This window comes from Onychostruthus taczanowskii, unplaced genomic scaffold (assembly GCF_017590055.1).
Source record: "Onychostruthus taczanowskii isolate IOZ18803 unplaced genomic scaffold, ASM1759005v1 scaffold32, whole genome shotgun sequence".
Classification (NCBI taxonomy): domain Eukaryota; kingdom Metazoa; phylum Chordata; class Aves; order Passeriformes; family Passeridae; genus Onychostruthus; species Onychostruthus taczanowskii.
In genome coordinates this window covers 362,373-383,314 of record NW_024500572.1, presented here as the reverse complement: position 1 = coordinate 383,314, position 20,942 = coordinate 362,373, and the positions used below count along the sequence as shown (strand labels likewise).

The window sequence follows — 20,942 nt, the reverse complement described above, 5'->3', positions numbered from 1 at the left end:
AGGGAGGCTAGGGAGGGAGGCTGGGGCCCCCTGGGCTGTGCTCAGTCCCTGCTCAGCCCTGTGTGTGTCTGTCCCTCCACAGTCCCCGCTCACCTCATGTCTGTCTGTCCCTGGGCTGTGGTCAGTCCCTGTGTCTGTCTGTCCCCATTCACCCCGTGTCTGTATGACCCTCCGCAGTCCCTGCTCACCCCGTGTCTGTCTGTCCCTGCTCACCCCGTGTCTGTCTGTCCCTGGGCTGTGGTCAGTCCCTGTGTCTCTCTGTCCCACTCACCCCGTGTCTGTCTGTCCCTGCTCACCCCGTGTCTGTCTGTCCCTGCTCACCCTGTGTCTGTCTGTCCCCGCTCACCCCGTGTCTGTCTGTCCCTGGGCTGTGGTCAGTCCCTGTGTCTCTCTGTCCCGCTCACCCCGTGTCTGTGTGTCCGTCCGCAGGGCCTGGCCGTGCTCAGCAGCCTGATCCACACCATCGACACGGTGCTGTCTCACCTGTCCCTCCACCTGGAGGGGAGCTCGCTGCCGCTGACCCTCGAGGGCTCCTCGGCCGTGGCAGGTGGGGCCGGGCACAGCTGCTCCCCTTTCCCACCCTCCTGAGCTTCCCAGAGTTCCTCAGCCCCCTCTGCCAGTGCCAAACGGAGTTTTATTGGTGCAGGCTGCAGGTGATGGCTCTGGCTGTGCTTGGGCTTCCCTGGGGTTGTCTGGGAGGAATTCAGAATTAGTGTTGTGTGTCAGGAGCTCAGTAATGCCAGGCTAATTGAGTTAAAGGGCCTAGAGCTCATATGCAGCCCCTGAGGTTTGGGTGCTACAAAACTTCAATCTTTGCAAGGGTTTGGCAAGAGACTGAAAATGATGGGAATAGTTTTGACCTTTTTGGAGAATTTTATTTTACTGCAGGTGAGCATCTTAGCACCTTAATTTCATCTGCATCTGTGGGTGCTGCAGGCATCAGAGGTGTTTCATCTGTCCTGGCTGCCTGCTTTGCCTTGCTGAGACCCCTCTGAGGGGTAATAACCTGAGCAGTCAAAGTGCACAAACCTGCTGTGCCATAGAGCAGAGCAACAAGCAGTCTGGGGCTGGGGATTCACACATTGCCTGCAAACGTCAGGGTTCAAACACAGGAGTTTCAGTAGCTGCAGTAGCTCTCAGGGCAGGCTGGCTAGGCAGTCAGCTGTTGACTTGCTGATGTTCTTGTCTGGGTTATCACACAGATTACGCTGTGGTCAAAATGCATCCTCAGAGCCTCAATGTGTCCCACTACCGATTCCCATCCCGAGGGCAGAGCTATATTTCCATCCCCAGTGAAGCTTTCCATGGAAGAGGTAAGGAAGGCATTAAAGAGAGAACTCGTGTGCACAGGGTATCTGAAAATTCCCCAGTGAAGCTTTCCATGGAAGAGGTAAGGAAGGCATTAAAGAGAGAAGTGGACTCGTGTGCACAGGGTATTTGAAAACGATTTTGCTTTAGAGCAGGTTTTGGTTCACTTTATTTTTCCAGGTAACTGATTTGATCCCTGTGGATTGCACTGAGTCTGAGGAAGCAGCAGTGATCCTGTCAGGCTAACGAGCAATTAATGTGGTGGAGTTTTCATACTAATTGGATTAATATTGAATAATGGGGCTGAGCAACAGAGACTGAAGCCATTAAATTCTGACACATTTTTACATCAGAGAAGCCATAATTCCATAATTATTCTTTTTAATTATCTGAACTGGTTATTTTAAAGAAATTCTAGGATGTCAGGTCAGGTATTACCTATCCCTTCATGCAAAACTGGTCTTTTGTCTAAAATTAAACTATAAAATGACAGGTTTAAGCAATAGCAGCTACAGGAACTGAATGAAGATATGGACTACACTCATGGCAAAAAGGCAGACTCAGAAATCCATACCTGTGCAAAAATTTAAAAAACCCCCCAAAAAAGCATGGCTAAAATCTGTACTCTTTAGTCAAGTCTCTAAAATAGCAATGTTAAGTTAATTATCTCTGCTTTACTCAGGGGTTGAAGGAACCCATTTACAAAAGCACCTGCTTCCATTCTGAAACCTTTGAAAATCTGACTTAGGTGCCCTAAATTCCAACCCACAGAATTGACTCACCCAGAGGCTTTTCTGCAGTCACCTCTGGAGAGGGATTGTCAATCCCTCTTTCATAAAGTGCAAAGTTAGCTGAAAATAACCTGCAGTGAGAAATTCTCTGATAATTACTGAACTGTCTGCCTGATTTGTGGTGACAGCTTTGTTTCTCTGCACTGGCAGGGGCTCTGGCTGGAGACTACAAGTCCTCCCAGGTTTGAATAACTATAATTGCAAACCAACTTGTAATGCCAAAAATAGCATATGAGAGGAGTTTTTTCCTTTCCCACTTCTACAGTTCCTCACCATACAGATTCTCTTTGATTTTCCAGAACATTGTCGTGCTTTGTATCCTGAAATGATCCAGGGCATTAAATGTTTTACTCTTTTCCAGCTGAAGCTCACTTCTGAGCAATTTCATCCTTCAGGCCACACTTCTACACTGTCCAGATGAGCTAACCTAAAAAATCTGTTATTTCACCTTAAGCAGCTGACTCTGTAAATACTTGGAACCTGACAAAAGGGATAGTAAAAGCCATCTGTGTGGCTCACTCTGAGGAAACACACGTCTGCCTCTGCACTCAGATGCTGGGGAAGCCACCTGCAGTGTGGGCAGCACACAGCACTGCTGGCCAGGCTGGAGTTTCCCCAGCTGGCAGCCAGTGCTGGGGGTGCCCTGAGACCCTGGTGGCTCCCAGGGAGGCACTGCTGTGTCCTGCCCCCTCCTGCTGCTGGGGGTGTTGTCACTGACCGTGGGTGAATTAGCAGCTGGTTTTGGAGTGCAGCTGTGCAGCACAGGCATCTCTGTTCCAGCTGTGGTGCCTGTGCTGTGCAGTGTTCACACCTTTTCACTGGGCAGAGCAGTCAGAGCCCTGCCAAAGCCAAGGTGTGCAGGGCTGTGCAAGCCAGGGCTGCCAGTGACCAAGAGCTGCAGCCCTGGGAGGGTTCTGTGCTTGGCACTGCTGCCCTGAGCAATGCCCCTGTTCCTCTCCACAGCCTGCATCACCATCGTGGGCCTGCTTTACCACAGCATGCATCGCTTCTTCAGCAACATCAACCCCCTGCACACCAGGTGAGTGCCTGGGCCTGCAGCAGGTAACAGCCTGTTTATTCTGTGTGCTACACCTGGGCACGGGTGTATCCTTCCTTATCAGCTTATCAGACAAATGACAAGCCATAACCCTGCAGTGCTGAGGGCGTGTGGTCATTAACCAGGCAGGGATTAAAGTTTACACTGCATGTTTTATTTTAGGTGGCAGTAAAATAGATTCCATAGCGACATGTTTGTCTTTTTTTCTTCTTCTTCCACTCATCAGATCTGGTACCAGAATTTCATAATTTAATCTGTCTCATAAAAGGAAATTGCATTTTTTTCTCCTAGCACATATGAAGATAAAGCTTGCACTTAAATGAAACAAGTAAGGAAACATAACATCCCTCTTTAGACAAAATCTGAATCCTAATCCTAGAAAGCCATAAGGTAATTTTATAACAGGAGACCAGGCAATTGTTCAAAGACCTTCTGCTTTATGTACCACACCAGTAAAACCATTAGCAGATAAGAAACAGTAAATGCAGAGCTGTAGAACCCTCTGCAGTGCAGGTCCCAGGGGGTTTGCAAGGCCACTCATGCAAACCATTACCTGGTCCTCTGAGCAAGTGCAGGACAGCTTTCATTTGACTTTGGGCTGTGTGGATCAGCTCCCACTGTCTGTCTGTCCTACTGGACTTGTTGCTGCTAGCAGGAAAGGAGCAGCATCCCGGCCCCAGGAAGTGCCAGGGGCTGCCAGGGAGTGCCAGGGATTACCAGGGGCTGCCAGGCATTGCCAGGGATCCCCTCCCTCCCTGGTGCCCCTCGGGGTGCAGAGCCCTGCCTGCCCCAGGTCACAGTGCAGGCTGGTCACAGCCAGTGATCCCTCAGCCACTGCTCAGTGGCACTGCCCAGCCAGTTCAGGCTGTGCTGCCCTGCCCTGCCCTTCTCTGCTCTCTCAGGAGGACACTCAGCTCACACAGGTGGCTCCAAGGCAGCTCTGCCTCCACTCTGCAATATTTTGTACTCACATGAAGAAATTGAGGCAATAACTTACGAGAGCCTATGTTTTCCAAAGAGGAGGATCAATGCAATTTATTAAGGTAATAAGATGTAATCTCAATTTTTCAAAGGGAGAAAGAGAATTAAAATGATCTTGACTCAGGTAAAAGTTTATTGAATGTGCTGCATATCAAAGCTCTGTATGCTAAAGCACTGTCCCAGGTCCTGGGGCTCTGGCATAGCAAACGGAACAGATCTGTAATCTTTGAGTGCATTCCCTGAAATCTGTGGCACAGGACAACCTGGGGATCCATTCCTGTTCCCCTGAGCTGGCTTTGATTTCAGCACTCATCTGGAGAATGAAGGGTCTGCCCTGTCACAATGTTAAAAAAACCACAAAGTCATGGGAGAAGAAATGTTTCCTAGATTTCTACAATTAATTCAAACTGCTTGAAATGTTTACAGTATGTAATGCACTACAAGATCATGTCCTTGAAACTGTGGATGCAGGTCTGCCCAAACCAGCATCCAGAAAGGTAATAATTCAGGGAATGCTGCCTTAGCAATTCTTCCTCTGGAGCCAAACCCCAGGTACTCAAGGATCTTTTAAAAATAAGTATGCACTTCTCTTCTGCTTGCTTTTTCTTTTCTGTGCTCTACTATTATAACTTTTTTGCTTACTTTTCAGTAGAATAATTTTTTTTCTCAGAGTAGTTTGTTTTAGAGAGTTTCTTTTGTGTTCCTTCTACCACTGGGCTACTTAAACACCTGTAATTTGAAACCCGACCTTCTTCTTTTTTTGTGGTGCAAAACCAAAACCAAACCTCTTGGAGCTTTGTGCTGTACAGACACAGAGCTATTTTCAGACCCCACAAATACCAGCTTCTAAGGGGAGCAGCTTTTGATGCCTTCCCCACAGAAGATGAAGCACAGCAATGCCCCGAGCCCATTCTGCTGCTGCTCACAGGCAGTTTGTGTAAACGTGGACCTGACACCCAGGGCCAAGGTGAGGAGAGGCTGTGCAGGCACAGAAGCACCATGCCCTGCTTCTGGTGAAGATTGTCACTCCAAAACTCACCAAGGTCTCTAAAGGTAAAACAAGCAGGTGTGGAAAAAGCATCCACACTCTTAATCTGTGTAGGGGAAACCTCAAAGTGTTGGATAATGAGTTTAACTTGACAAGTCCTTATCCAAACTTAAATTTGTTGAATCAGAGTAGCAAATTCTGCCTTTGGATGAACAAGCTCCGTTCCCATGCTGATTTCTGGGAGCAGAAGTAATCTCTGATCCTGATGGGTTTTTAAGGTCAGAGCTGAGGGGTTGTGCTAAATGAGTTCTGTTCTGTGGCCCTGCCAAGGAGCTGAGAGCAGTTATTTCAACGTCCCACATGAGGTTTTTGGGTTTTTTTTCTGAAATAAAAATAAGAAACCACTGCAGACAGGTGGTGGGTGTAAACAAGGTGGTTTTTCATTTGTTTCAAACTGGCCCTTTCCAGGTGGGCTATATTTGGAGCCCAGGCTGGTGGTTAATTCACCCAGGCTCAAATCTCTCATGGTAAAACCCATTCATCCACCTGCTGAAGGCATTTAATCCTGCAGTTTGTTACTCAGAGTGTAGAAAATTCTACCCTGAAACCAAATGGATCTCAGTTACTGCTAAATGTGTGAAAATGCCAAACTCATAAGCTTTACCTTAAAATAAGGGTTCTTATGTACTGCAAAATAGCTTCCCACTGGAATAAATTAATTTCCAGGACTAATCAGCTATTTAGTCCAGTTCAGCTGTGTGTATTGTGACCTGTCTTTCCCTCTAACAAATCTAACTGGACATCATCTATTTGTCAGGGTACAGCTATAAATCACTTCTAAATACATTCCTGTGTTTATTTTGTGCATTTTGTCTGTGTGTCCCACACACTGATTTATCTGTCAGCCAGCCTGAAAGCCCCTGCAAGTTTCCTCCTCTCTTTGCTCAGGGAATTGTTTAGATCCCTCCATAGGATTCTCCCCAGTTCCCTCAAACATTTTCAGCAAGGCTTGTAAACCTTTGCAAGGAGGAGCAGAGTGAAAGAGGAGCTTTGATGTCAGGGCTTTCCCTGTCCTTTACAGGTACGTGGCCTCTAGTCCTGGAGGAGCCTTTGGGGCCAGGCCTGGCTGCCCTAGAGGAGCTCCTTGGCTTGAAGGGAACAAGGAGGTCCTGTATTCCTTTGCTGCTATGTATGAACCAAAAACCAGTTGTTATTCTCTTCCTTAACATATTTACTTCTTTCCAAGGATTGCTGAAGCTGCTGCCTACAAAGGCTCCATGATCTCAGCCAGCAGTTATCTCATCTCCATCAAGGTGGAGCCTCTGCCCCAGCTGTCCCCCAACCTGTCGGGCTCTCCCCTCATCACCATCCAGCTCACCCACACCCTGGTAAGTGAACGGGAGCTGCTGCTCTGGGCTGGGCAGAGCTTCCCTCCTGGGACCCTTTCTTTGTACTTCTCCCATGATTTTTGTGGGCATTTTTAGTAGCAATCCAGTTGCCATTTGTGGCTACAGCGTTCTGTTTTCCCCACCATTATGGCTTCTTTTTCCATCCCTGCAAAAGGCTGATGAGTGCTGTGCCCTCGTGTGTGTGCTCTGGGGTGAAGTGCTGCTTTCCCACTGCAGTGCTCAATAACAAGGATTCCCTTGTGGTTTTTGCTTTTTGATCTTGGTCTGTGCTGAGATAACGGAGGGGCTTTGATGGTTTGATGTCAGTGGAATGGAGAGGAGGCAATGCAGCATCTCTGCCCCACTTACAGCTGTGAATAGGAGCGGCAAGGCAAGATTTAAATTCTTAAACAGTTCCTAGAATACATCTCTTAGATGTTCTTCTGAATATTTTATCATATTTTTCTTTCAAAGCTATTTTCAAGTCGGTTTATCCTCTTTCTGTTGGGCTCTTGGTAAAGCTGGCGTGAGCTGCAGCAGCAGGGAGGATCCCCGAGGCCCAGGAGTGAAGTGTGCTGTTCTGCTGACAGTTTTCCAAACTGAGAACTCCCAAATGTCCCCAGAGGCCTCTTAGAGGTGGGCACTTGTGAAGATCTGCACGGATCATTTCCAAAAAGCACTTTGCTGTATTTACCCAGGTTCCTCCCCGAGCTGCAGTGGTGATGATTTACTGGCAGGCTCTCAGACAAACCGGTGGGTTTTCCTTTGCTGGGACGCAGACAGGAGTGCTGCATTTGTCAGGCACCCTTCTTTGCTTAGGCAGCAGAGCCCCAGAAGGGGGATGGCCATGGCTGGTTTCCCTGTGGCAGAGAAGGGGGGCTGGCTCTCAGGCTCCTCCTGGACCCCTCTGTGCTTTAATTCTGTCAGCAGAGCTGGGTCCCTCACACAGCTCTTCTGCCTGATGGGCAATGCAATCACAGAATTTGCCAGGAGGACTGCTTGCCACCTCTGGCTTTCGCACTGTAATTGCTCATGTGGCTGTTAATTGATGGTCGAGTTTAACATCCAGGAATGGGTGAACAGATGATTCCTGGTGGGGCTGCACTGGGCCAGGCCAGCTCTCCTGTACACTGCTGTGAATCCCATGGAACCATTTTGGACAATATAAATTTAGACAACTGTAAATTTACTTAGGGAAATGACTTCAGCAAGTTTACAGAAGTAAATTCAAGTGAATTTACTTCAGCAGGCTGGGAGGTGGCTCTGTGTCCCTGGAAGCTTTCAGCTGCCAGCAGCACAGATCCCTCCTGATGTCACTTCACTCTGGAGGGTTTCCTTTGGCTGAGTAGGGCTCCTCGTGGAATAAAGGTAGAATTTAAAATGTAAAAGAAATTCTGGCTGCAAGATCATTGCGTTAAAGTAGGTGCTTTAAAGAGTAACAGTCAAGTTATGTATATAAGGTTGTGATTGAATGATATGTTTAAACTGAGAGCATAAAAACTGGCTTGGAAACCTGTTTTATCCATTAAAATACTGCAGTAATGGGAGAAACATTTGAAGTGGATACCATTTCATTCTTATAGCTGTTTGTTTGTTCCACATAATGTTCTCAGTTTAGCAGAGGAAAGTGTAATAAGAAAAAGTAAAAAATACCAAGTCCAAGCAAATAGTTTTTTTTTATTAAAAGTTTCAGTCTGACTTCTTAATTCCTCTTCTTCTAATGTGTGTAGGAAAAATGCCAATCACTGAGCAACAGAAAACAAAAGGAAGTTGGAATAAACCAAGTCTATTTTAGGAAATAGTTACAAAGAAAATGCCTGTGAACTGAATATCACCTCGTGAAACAAAACTCCACAGAGCATTTACCATCCCACAGTTTAACTCCCGGTGAGTTAAATCCCCCTCAGGCAGGGCTTTCCCTGAAATGTCTGCAGTGCTCACATAGCTCTGAGGAGCTGATGAGGTCAGGAAATTTCCCTCTCATTTTAAAACACGAGGTGTTCCAAACTGGGACTAATGTCTGATTGATTAGGGAAGGATACAGGGAATATCTGTCAGTGATGTGTCAGTGCTTCCCTTGGCAGAGAGCAGCGTGGGGCAGAGCTGGGGCTGTGGGGCTGAGAAGGCACCTCAGAGCTGATAACAAACCTGTTAATTCAGGTTAATTTAGGTAATTCAGGTTCATTCATGGACCAGGGAGAGCAGGCAGGGCTCTGCCAGGGTATTGGCTGTAATTGCAGCACAGTCTCTGTGAACACTGAATATATTTAATTTCTCTTTCTCATCAGCAAAATTTTGCCTGAATTAAGTCCTCTAAGAGACAATTTAATACGATATTAATTCTTGATTAATTAATTATCTGTTAATTAATTATTAGTGCAATTTAATACAGTACATTGCAATGGTCAGTTGGTATTCAGGAACACTTCAGGGACAGACAGACCTTTTGTGACAGATTTAAAAAGTGGAGCTGCTCTGCTCTTCACCAGCTCGGATGAACTGCTGTGTCCAGCAGAGCAGAGCGCAGAAATTCAGAAATTCACAGAAATCCCCAACACCTCCAGGGCCTGGGGGAGGATGTGGAGACTGAGGGTGGTTGGAGGCTGGAGACAGCTTAGTCTTGACCTGTCCAGATGTTTTGTAGTGAGGCAACAGTACATTTTGTAAAATGATTGTCTGAAAAAAATTCTGTTTCCAGCAAGATGTTTTTCATAGCAGGAACAACTAGAGAAGAACTAACATTTCACTTCTGTGATCCAAGAAATTACAGCACAGGGTAGAAATTTAGAAGAGATGAATGTCAGGGCTGAAATGCAGCACAATGTGCTCTGGAAAAACTCAGAAGAGGCAGCAGAGGAGGAAATTGTGTCAAGCAGCACCAGGATTTTGTAAAACCCATATGGCTGCACAGCACAGGCTACACAGCATCTACCTTGACTTGTGCCCATGCTGAAGTTGCAGTTTGACACTCATGGGGACAAAGCTAGCTGTAAATTCTCGTGTTTCAGGCACCTTTCAGCTGGTAGGAGCAGCAGCAGGGGGGAAATCCAGGCACATTTGGTACAAAGAGGGCACAGAACCGCCAGGGACAGTCAGCTGGTGGGACAGGAGGGCAGCAGTCACAGCCTGGGGGCTGCTCAGAGCTCTGTGGATCCTCACTCCTGACTGGCACTCCAGAGAAAATTGCCTCACACCTGGAAGAAAACTCCTTGTGCACTCATTTTAACCACTTTGAGTTTTCTCCAGGGCTTTATTTTCTCGTTGCTCTTTGCAGAAGAGGAATATGTGCAGCTGCATTTTTGGAGAGCTGTGAGCTCCTGGCTGCTGCACCCTCTGTGAGAATCCTCTCATGAAGATTAGATGCAAATTGGGAATTCTTAATGCAGCTGTTTTCCCTCAAATATAGTTTGGGGCAGTGCCACTTTAAAGAACTGTTTGGTTCTGGAAAAAAGGCATGCTTTACTAAGATACTGCAAGTCAGGACTAATTTAGCATTGTTCCACTCAGTCCTTTGCTCAGCATGGTCCATTTTAACAAACACAGTGCTTGGGGAACTGAGAGGTGCTCATCCTTCCTGCCATGGTCCTGCACTGAATCATTAAACAGCTGCTCCTCTCCTGGTTTGTGAGGAGCTGCCTCTGCTCTCCCTCTTTGTGCAGTGAGTGCTTCCCATCAGGACCCTGCTGTGACCCTGCCCTCACTGAGGCTTCAACATCTCCTTTTGATTATCAGCTCCTTCCTTCAGCATCTTCTCCTCTCCGTGATCATCAGCTCCTTCCTCTGTGCTTCTCCTCTCCATTATCATCAGCCTCTTCCTCTGTCAGCCTCTCCTCTCCATTATCATCAGCCCTTTCCTTCAGCATCTTCTCTCCATTACCATCAGCTCCTTCCTTCAGCAGCTTCTCTCCATTATCATCAGCCCCTTCCTTCAGCATCTTCTCCTCCCCATTACCATCAGCCCTTTCCTTTAGCATCTTCTCCTCTCCATGATCACCAGCTCCTTCCTTCCTTCAGCAGCTGCTGTTCCCAGTCCCTCTCCTGTTCCCAGCCCCTCTCCTGCTCTGTTCCTGGCTGTCCCAGTCCCTCTCCTGTTCCCAGCCCCTCTCCTGCTCTGTTCCTGGCTGTCCCAGTCCCTCTCCTGCTCCCAGTCCCTCTTCTGCTCTGTTCCTGGCTCTCCCAGTCCCTCTCCTGCTCCCAGTCCCTCTTCTGCTCTGTTCCTGGCTCTCCCAGTCCCTCTCCTGCTCCCAGTCCCTCTTCTGCTCTGTTCCTGGCTCTCCCAGTCCCTCTCCTGTTCCTGGCTGTCTTGCAGGAGCTGCAGGAGCACCTCAGCATTCCGGGGTCTGCCGTGCAGGCACCACAGACCTTCTGCACAAACTCAGCCTGGTTCACAAAACTGCTTCTCACTTGTCCCTTCTCACTGAGCTTTAAATGAGGCAATGGGAGTTTTGCCTGAAAACTCACCCAAAGCTCATCCTTTCCTCTCTCTTTTTCCTGGCCAGGCCACACCCCGAGGTTTGTTTAACATCATTACTGATAAGAAAATAAAATAAGGGAAGAAGCAATTCCCGTTCGTACACAAATATTAGTGCTGCCCTGAGAGAGGCAAATCAATGTGGAGCCAATTAATTTTTATGGCCAGTTAAGTGTTGGCTAATTTATATATTGATTGATGAAAAACAATGAATCTTGCCCACATCTGCAGAACAAAGGTATAATTTTTCAGTGGATGGACTTTGACAGAGAAAACATGACTAAAATACAATTGAAACTGTGACTCTTGCAGAATGTACCACAATTAAGCAAAGAGAAAAAACACTAATCAAGCTCATGATTTTTAGGCACTTTGTTAGACAAGTGAAATCCTTGCTATGAGGAATAGAGGAGCTGCACTGGCTCAGAGAGGGCAGAGCACTCGCAGTTCAGAGAGGCAGCAGAGGAGGAGAGGCTCCTCTGGGGTTTGTTCCCTCAGCACTGCCCGTCCCAGGAGCTGGGACTGCACTCCTGCTGCTGGGTATGACAGTGGCAGCCAGCAAGGCCTTGGGCTCTTGTTCCAGCAGATGTGCAGCTGCTGAGGAGGGGTGTTCCCTTTCTGAAAGAAAAACGGGAATGCAGTCCTTCCCAGCTGCAGAGGCAGCACGGGCTGGCTCAGAGCACCTTCCTGCAGGACAGGGAGGAGCTGCCTGCAGAGCCAGCTCTGCACTGCTGCCAGCTCTGCACTGCTGCCAGCTCTGCACTGCTGCTTCCTCTGCACTGCTGCCAGCTCTGCATTGCTGCCAGTGCTGCACTGCTGCTTCCTCTGCACTGCTGCTTCCTCTGCACTGCTGCTTCCTCTGCATTGCTGCCAGCTCTGCACTGCTGCCAGTGCTGCACTGCTGCTTCCTCTGCATTGCTGCCAGCTCTGCACTGCTGCCAGTGCTGCACTGCTGCTTCCTCTGCACTGCTGCCAGCCGAGGTTTGGAGTTTTGCTGGGGCTGCTCAGGACCCTCACTGTGGCAGGAGGGAGGCAGAGGCTGCACAGAGCAGCAGAGCTGTCCCTGGGTGGGTGCCATGGGGGGAGTCAGGGGCTGCACACACAGCCCAGAGCTGAGCTCTGCCATGCCCACGGGGCTGGCACACACAGCCCAGAGCTGCCCCATGCCCACAGGGCTGGCACACACAGCCCCAGCTCTGCCATGCCCACAGGGCTGGCACACACAGCCCCAGCTCTGCCATGCCCACAGGGCTGGCACACACAGCCCCAGCTCTGCCATGCCCATGGGGCTGGCACACACAGCCCAGAGCTGCCCCATGCCCACAGGGCTGGCACACACAGCCCCAGCTCTGCCATGCCCACAGGGCTGGCACACACAGCCCCAGCTCTGCCATGCCCACAGGGCTGGCACACACAGCCCAGAGCTGAGCTCTGCCATGCCCACGGGGCTGGCACACACAGCCCCAGCTCTCCCATGCCCACAGGGCACTGCAGCCACCTCTCCCTTGCCCAGCTGGCTCTCAGGTAAGGAATGCATGAATGGATTGCTCAAGGAGATAGCTAATTAATAAACCTGCAAGGAAAAAAATATCCTGTGGCACTTCAGATGGGTTCACAGCAAGCTGTGGGTGAGTTATGCTGCTCCTTGTCAGCATTTTCTACAGTAGAGTTGTTATTTGCCTGAGGATGTTTTAAATAATTTCAATAGCAAGAACTCCAGGAGCCAGTGCTGTCTGTATTCCTCATTGCTTGTTTCTGTCTGCTATGAAAATTGACATCAAATACAGCTTGAATACAGCAAAAGAAAAAGTTTGGAGAAAGCACCAGACACACCAGGGAATTCAGTTTTCCTGAGTGATTTTGTAATTATTCAGCTACACTGGTGAAATCTCACTGATTCCCATTTGTCATTAGGGGTGCCAATTCTACCCTCAAAAAGCTTCGGAATTTCAGATTTGGGAGAAAGCTTTTTTGTTTGTTTCTTTGTGGTTTTTTTCCACCTTGACCTAAAAATAAGTTTTCTTGATTTTTGCATATGGCAGACATATGGTAATTTTTAGGAGTATTACTTCAAGGCCCTCAGAACTGGATTGATTTTTCTTTATCAAGAAATTCAGCTTTGCAATGTAATGCTATTAATTTGCACTCCAAGTAATTAAAAAGCTAGAACAGTATTGAATTTTTCTTGTAACCTCTGATTTCTCAGTTTCACCTTCTATGTAAAGGCTGTTTCGTGAGTCATACAAAACTTTTCCCCTAGGTTTATTCAATGTTGAAGTCCTGATTTCCATTGATTTTGATACGTGAAACCCTTTGTATTGACATGATCTATTTTCCAGTCAAAAGCTTTTGTTTGCTCTTGCTCAGACTGAAAGCATCATTATAGAACTGGGCTCAAGCTTTATGGGCCAGGTTCTCGTGTGCAGTCAGCCAGCAGAGCTCACAGGGGTGAATGAAATGGTGCCACGTTGGACTAACAGCACCTTCCCAGGTTATTGCACAGCCACTGCACTTCCAAAATGCCCAAAACTCCCCAAAATGTGACTGCTGCACGCCTGGAGAGCAGGGCAGGGAACGTGCACCGTGGTGAGGGCATTATTGCAGAGAGGCACACCAAAGCTTTGGAGCTTTAACTGTGGGGGTGAAGCTGTTGGATGAGTGGTAGAGCACAGGGAGGAGGTTGAAATGTTCCCTTTCTTGGTCCTGCTGCAGTGCTGAGTCCTCCTGAGCTGTCACCAAGGAGCTGTGACAGCTCCACGTGTTTCTCCTTGGCAGGGCGCTGGGCTCCATGTAAATTCCTCTGAGGAGCAGGAATGTTTACCTTGAAAATCCGCCAGCAGTTAGACAAAGCGTTACTGGGGCAGAGGAGGCGTGGGAGGAGGAGGAAACCATCCAGGGAATAATCCAGTGTAGCTCCAGAAAACCCAGCACCAACCCTGCCTCTGCTTCAGCCTGGCAGGGCTTTGCTCTGGGAGCAGCTGCCAGGCTGACAAAAAAATCAGAGTTCAGATCCTCTGGGGACTGAGCCCCTGCAAAGTGACCAGGTGCTGGCAGCTTGTCCTCCCAGAGCCTGGCTTGGTAAGGCTGGGCTCACTCTGCACCCTGGGCAGGTTTTGCTGAGTGTCCTCCCAGAGCCTGGCTTGGTCAGGCTGGGCTCACTCTGCACCCTGGGCAGGCTTTGCTAAATATCCACCCAGAGCCTGGTTTAGGTAAGGCTGGGCTCACTCTGCACCCTGGGCAGGCTTTGCTGAGTGTCCTCCCAGAGCCTGGCTTGGTAAGGCTGGGCTCACTCTGCACCCTGGGCAGGCTTTGCTGAGTGTCCTCCCAGAGCCTGGCTTCGTAAGGCTGGGCTCACTCTGCACCCTGGGCAGGCTTTGCTGAGTGTCCTCCCAGAGCCTGGCTTGGTCAGGCTGGGCTCACTCTGCACCCTGGGCAGGCTTTGCTGAGCCAGGCTCAGGGATGTGCCCCTGGGCAGGAGCCAGCACAGCCCCAGGGCTCTGTGTGACAGGGACAGTCCTGCCCTTCACCAGCTGGCATTTCCCAGCAGCAAACAGGGGATCCCTGCCTTAGTTCCTGTTGTGGTTCCTCTTTAGGGCTGAGATGCACAGGATGCTAAAGCAACCTGGGAGTCTCCTGCCTTATTTCCTTTTGTAATTCCTCTTTAGGGCTGAAATGCACAGGATGCTAAAGCAGCCTGGGAGAGGCAGCTGGGGATGGAATGGGATGTTGTGTGCAAATAGTTCAGGATCAAATCCCACAAAATCCTCTGAAGGCAGCGTGGAGGGAACAAGCTCCTCCAAACTGCTATTAAAACTGATCACTTGTTTTAGGGAACGAGTAACCTTACACTTACCTAACCACCTTGAAGTGCGTGATGCCACTTTAAATCATGTATTTCACAGTGAAACACACAAACATCAGACCCAAATATGTCCTGTGAGCATAAAACCTGAGGAATGATAGAAGAATTTCCCATAAAAAATTTATACAGAATTTGCAGAGACTTAGTGCTTTATTCTGGTAAATTCTGTACCCAAGGGAACAAAAGCATAACTTCAGTATGTAGTATATTTCTATATTTTGATTCTTCATAGTCTGCAGGCTGTTGATTAGCTTCTTACTTCTCTGTATTTGAGTATTTTGTATATCCCAGAAGTAGATTTACATATTTGAGCTCGTTCTCTGGCTTTCTCTTGAGGAAAGTTAGAACTCACTATATATTGTCTAAAAAAAACCCAAACGAAGCCCATAAATATTCTTCCACTTCAGAAAAAAAAAAAAAAAATATAAAAAGATTTTGAGTTTGCTTCCTGCACCTATCAACTAGCCAGCAGAAAACAAATGTACTGGTGTACTGGCAAGAATATTTAGCAGAGCAGCAAATTTTAAGTGGTTACAGAAGACTGTTCCTGGAAGGCACACTCCAAAAAGGAAGCTGTGACCTTTTTTCCTAGGTATCTACTATTTTTTGGATGTTTTATACATAATTCCCTGACTCTGTCTTCACTAAAGATATGTTGAAACACTTGGAGATTTACTGGATCACAAACAGTGATCAAATGTTTAAAGGCAATTAATCAACACAAGGACTCTGTTCCAGCACTTCTCAAAGAGATGCTTTTCACTTTCCCTTTCCTGCTGCACACATTTCATCCTGATATTTGCTGGGCTGCAAGTCTTGTAGAACATAATCTTATTACTGGATATCTGAGCTTCTGTGTCCTCTTGTACTTTCTTCTGCTTCATTGAGGAATTTCACTTTCAGGCCACAGCTTTTCGCTCTAGCTCTGCATCAGTGCTGGCCAGGAGCTGGCTGGCTTCTGACCTGAGGAATATTGACCATTATTAACCATATATTGATATATTTATATTGTGACCTGGAGAATATGAACCATTATTAACCATATATTGATATATTTATATTGTGACCTGGAGAATATGAACCATTATTAACCATATATTTGTATATTTATATTGTGACCTGGAGAATATGAACCATTATTAACCATATATTGATACATTTATATTCTGACCTGGAGAATATGAACCATTATTAACCATATATTTGTATATTTATATTCTGACCTGGAGAATATGAACCATTATTAACCATATATTTATATTCTGACCTGGAGAATATGAACCATTAATAACCATATATTTAGCATTAAAAGGCTGGAGGTGGATTTGCTGCCCCTTGCTCTCGGTGAGGAGCAGGCAGAATTCTTCCTGGGCCCTGGGAGGCTCTGGGCAGAGGAGGAGCAGCCCAGTGAGAGGGACCTGGGGATTCACTCACTGCAGCTCCTGGGGCAGCTCAGGAGCTGTGCAGGGCCAGCTCAGGGTGTTCAGGTAGCCAGCTGCCCCTTTGGCTAGCCAGTTACCCTCTGTGTAGCCAGTGTGAACCATTATTAACCATATATTTATATACTGACCTGTAGAATATTAACCATTAATAACCATATATTTAGCATTAAAAGGCTGGAGGTGGATTTGCTGCCCCTTGCTCTCGGTGAGGAGCAGGCAGAATTCTTCCTGGGCCCTGGGAGGCTCCGGGCAGAGGAGGAGCAGCAGCCCAGTGAGAGGGACCTGGGGCTTCACTCACTGCAGCTCCTGGGGCAGCTCAGGAGCTGTGCAGGGCCAGCTCAGGGTGTTCAGGTAGCCAGCTGCCCCTCTGGCTAGCCAGTTACCCTCTGGGTAGCCAGTGACCCCCTGGGGTAGCCAGTTGCCCCTCTGGGTAGCCAGTTGCCCCTTTGGGGTAGCCAGTTACCCCTCTGGCTAGCCAGCTGCCCCTCTGGGTAGCCAGTTACCCCTCTGGGTAGCCAGCTGCCCCTCTGGGTAGCCATTTACCCCTCTGGGTAGCCAGCTGCCCCTCTGGCTAGCCAGTTGCCCCTCTGGGTAGCCAGCTGCCCCTCTGGCTAGCCAGCCACCCCTGTCTGATGAGCTGCACTGGCTGCAGCTGAAGCCCTGGCTGTGTCTGGGTGCAGTTTCACATTGGAGCTCCCCTGAGCAGCCATGGGGGGACAGCAGCTCCTCCAGGAGCACCTCGCACGCCCAGGCATTTGTTAAAAGGCTTTGGCTGAATGTTTCCTGTTTGTCGTGGTTGATAAGGGAACCTGGAGCGAGGCAGCTCTGGGTTTGCCCAGCTGAGCCCCTCCGTGCGTGCCCTGCTGGGCTCAGACCCGCTCTGCCACGGAGCTCCCTGCTGGGAACATGGCTGGGGAGCACTTGGGGTGCACTGGGGAACCAGAGGCTATTCGTGCCTGCTGGAAAGACTGCACAGATGAGATATGGAGATTTATATTTGTAATGACAGAAGCTTGGATTAGTTGCTGAGGAAAACTTGCCCCATTTTGGATTTTCTATAGTGTGCAGTTTTCTAAGCCTGAGGAATGCATTTAGAAAGATAGAGAAAATGTTAAAAGGGAATGATACTATAAAAGTCCTTTATTTTCCCCATATTCCTTCTTGCATGACTGAACTAGGTTTTATATGTTTTGATGATACCACAAATGTGACATTTCAGCCGAGAGCTATAGAGCCCTGAAAATAAAAATGTGTCCTGGAAGCACTGATGGATCTCTGACAAGGCTGGAGCTTCCAAACTAATGGGAAATGATGACAAGCCCTGCACATAAAATGAATGGGCTTAGCCTCAGCTGCAGCCTCTCTCATTTGCCTGGCACTGCTCTGTGCAGGACAGAGTCCCAGAGCCCTGGGATGGTGAATGTCAGAGCAGGACTCAGAGCCCTGGGATGGTGAATGTCAGAGCAGGACTCAGAGCCCTGGGATGGTGAATGTCAGAGCAGGACTCAGAGCCCTGGGATGGTGAATGTCAGAGCAGGACTCAGAGCCCTGGGATGGTGAATGTCAGAGCAGGACTCAGAGCCCTGGGATGGTGAATGTCAGAGCAGGACTCAGAGCCCTGGGATGGTGAATGTCAGAGCAGGACTCAGAGCCCTGGGATGGTGAATGTCAGAGCAGGACTCAGAGCCCTGGGATGGTGACTTACTGGGCAGGACAGAGTCCCAGAGCCCTGGGATGGTGATTGCCAATGCAGGACAGAGTCCCAGAGCCCTGGGTGGGGCAGGGAAGGATCATCTCTGTGCCCCCTCTCTATGTCAGTGCCCCTCCCCGTGCCAGTGTCCCCTCCCTGTGCCAGTGTCCCCTCTCTCTGTCAGTGCCACCCCTGTAGAGCCCTGGGATGGTGATTGTCAGTGCAGGACAGAGTCCCACAGCCCTGGGATGGTGATTGTCAGTGCAGGACAGAGTCCCAGAGCCCTGGGATGGTGATTGTCAGTGCAGGACAGAGTCCCACAGCCCTGGGATGGTGATTGTCAGTGCAGGACAGAGTCCCACAGCCCTGGGATGGTGATTGTCAGTGCAGGACTCAGAGCCCTGGGATGGTGACTGACTGTGCAGGACAGAGTCCCAGAGCCCTGGGTGGGGCAGGGAAGGATCATCTCTGTGCCCCCTCTCTATGTCAGTGCCCCTCCCCGTGCCAGTGTCCCCTCCCTGTGCCAGTGTCCCCTCTCTGTGTCAGTGCCACTTCTCTGTGCCAGTGCCAGTGTCCCCACTCTGTGCCGGTGTCCCCTCTCTGTGCCAGTGTCCCCTCTCTCTGTCAGTGTCCCCTCCCTGTGCCAGTGTCACCCCTCTGTGCCAGTGTCCCCTCTCTGTGTCAGTGCCACCCCTCTGTGCCAGTGTCCCCTCCCTGTGCTGCTGGGCTGGCTCACCTGCTGGGAGGTGGCTCAGCCACGTTCAGCTGGGGGCTCTGAAGGACAGTACAGAGAGCAATATTTCACATTTTGTACACAGTATCTCCTGTGACAGAACATCTGCCAAGTCCAAGAAAACATAAGCTAAAAATAAGGGTAAATTTCAGAGCACTTGGAAAAAAAATTGCACAGCTTAAACATATGGTCTGATGAGAGTGTAAGTAGCTTATATTTTGGGCACTAAATATAGAGAAGTGTATTCTAGTATACTGTATTTAATTTGAGAGTATGGCAGAAGTGCAGCTCTGTTCTCTATTGATGGAAATTGGTGTTACACTGCAAATCTTATTGGCAGAGGGACAAATGTGGTCGAAGCCCTGTCTGCTGCTGCAGCTGTGCTGTGATCAGGATGTGAGGCTGCAGCCCCTGCTCTGCCCCTCTGTGCCTGGGGGTCTGTCCCTGCTGGGGAGGCTGAAGGCTGCCAGGGGAGCCCACAGGGCTGTGCCAGAGCAGGGAGGTGGTTCTGGCTGCTGTCCTGGCTGGCCCCTAGCTGACAGCACGTCAGTAAATTATACCACAGTGATAATACGTTGTAGTGCCAGTAACTTTTTATAACGCTCATAAAATTCCTTATTCCTGTGGGGAAGCATTCCTGCAGTGCAGGCAGTGCAGTGATCGCTTTCAGATGTCACGGAGGACTGGGACACTGGTTCCTTGCCTGCCCTGTGTGGAGGTGACCAGATTTGCTAGGCTCCACGTCAGGAGAAGCAGTTTGGAGAGCTGGAAGGAGGAGGAATGCAGTCCCCACCTGGGTATGGTTACAGGCTTCAGGCAAGCCAGCAATCTCCTGCCCCTCTCTCACATCTGCCTCCTGTTCCTCTGCCATACCTTGAAAGTCAGATCCTGAATGACCACATCAAACTGCCATCACAACCTGCTGTGCTATTCCATTTAAAGTCACTGGTTTATAATTTAATCCCTGCCCTACATTCCTCTGGTATAATGTGTGTCAGTGTTTTCCAGGGTTCACTCTGGCCTGCTCGTGCCAAAACTGCAGGAGATGTGAGCAGTGAGGCAGTGCCTTCCAGCAGGGCTGTGCCTGCAGCTGCCAGGCCAGCAATGCACTGCTGGGGAGCACAGGCCATGGGGATGATTTCTGTTATCCCTGGAAATGTGTGTTAAACGACCCAAACCCAGCTAGCTGTCACCCCTGCTGAGCTGTGCCACCCTGGATGGGTCAGGGAGTGAAGGTCACCCCAGGAAAACGCACGGGCACAGCTGAGCTTCAGTACCTGCTGGGCTTTCTGCTTGCTTTGTGAACAGAGAGTTTCTGTTGGAATCCTTCTTGTTTCCTGGTATAACAGAGTAAAAGATATTGGGGAAAACTCCAGGTTTCTTGCAGGAAGGTCACAGAGGCACAGAAGCCTTAAGATGCCTGAAGATTCCACATTTATCATGGCCTGAGGAAGGCTGGTGGAAGTTTTTTCTGTCACTTGTTGGCATGAGCTTATATGGACTTCATCAGGGGAGGGGCTGCATGAGAATTAGATGTTTCCAACTTGTTCTGCAAGGAGGTTGCTCGGGGTGAGCCTGTAGAACAAAGCACTTTTCACTGTGACATAATCCTGCCTTTTTTACAAGTTTGTCAGACCACCCGTGGTGGCCAGAGTCAGATTCTTCCGTGGTGTGTAGGAAATGCAGTCAGACTGGACTGAAACATCTGGGGGAAAAAGGCCCCTTGGCAATTAAGGAATTTTAAATAATTACCCATTCCATATTGTTCTTTGTTTTCCAGTGGTTTGAATTGTAACGAGAGATCATCTCAAGGTACAAAGAATTTCAGATTTCCAGTTGTTCAGACGTTGCAGGATGTTTCCAGGATGTTCAGGCCCCAGGGGCTCTTGGTTGAATGTGGGATGGCAACAAAATCTGTAAGGTTTTTTTATTGGTTTGAGAAGGACAGGGGAGGTGAGCACTTAAATACAAAGCTGGGCAAATGAGAGGGAGCATGAAGCCTGGACTGTGGTGTGGAGGATGAATCACAACCACTGCAGTTCCTACTGAGTCTCTCAGGGTGTATGAATGTCCTGACCTTCCAAGTGGCACTGAAGCATCTGTTGCTTCTTTGTCATCTGCACTGTTCATCCCTCGGGCCAGGTCAGGACACTGGGTAAGGCAAGGTGGCATAACTGAATAACAGCTGAAATTCACATTGCACAATATTGGTAAATAAGGATTGTGAGGGA

At 48.8% G+C, this 20,942-nt stretch overlaps 1 protein-coding gene across 2 annotated transcripts in view; it reads left to right on the top strand.

The window, feature by feature from the left end:
• ADGRD1 (adhesion G protein-coupled receptor D1) overlaps window positions 1-20,942 on the top strand; it is a 110,927-nt gene that overhangs the window by 18,175 nt on the left and 71,810 nt on the right. For both annotated transcript variants that reach the window (XM_041410225.1, XM_041410227.1), the window contains 4 exons: window positions 430-547; window positions 1,203-1,313; window positions 3,063-3,138; window positions 6,372-6,513. In XM_041410225.1, the coding sequence (XP_041266159.1) occupies window positions 430-547; window positions 1,203-1,313; window positions 3,063-3,138; window positions 6,372-6,513 (447 nt within the window). The remainder of the gene's footprint in view (window positions 1-429; window positions 548-1,202; window positions 1,314-3,062; window positions 3,139-6,371; window positions 6,514-20,942) is intronic.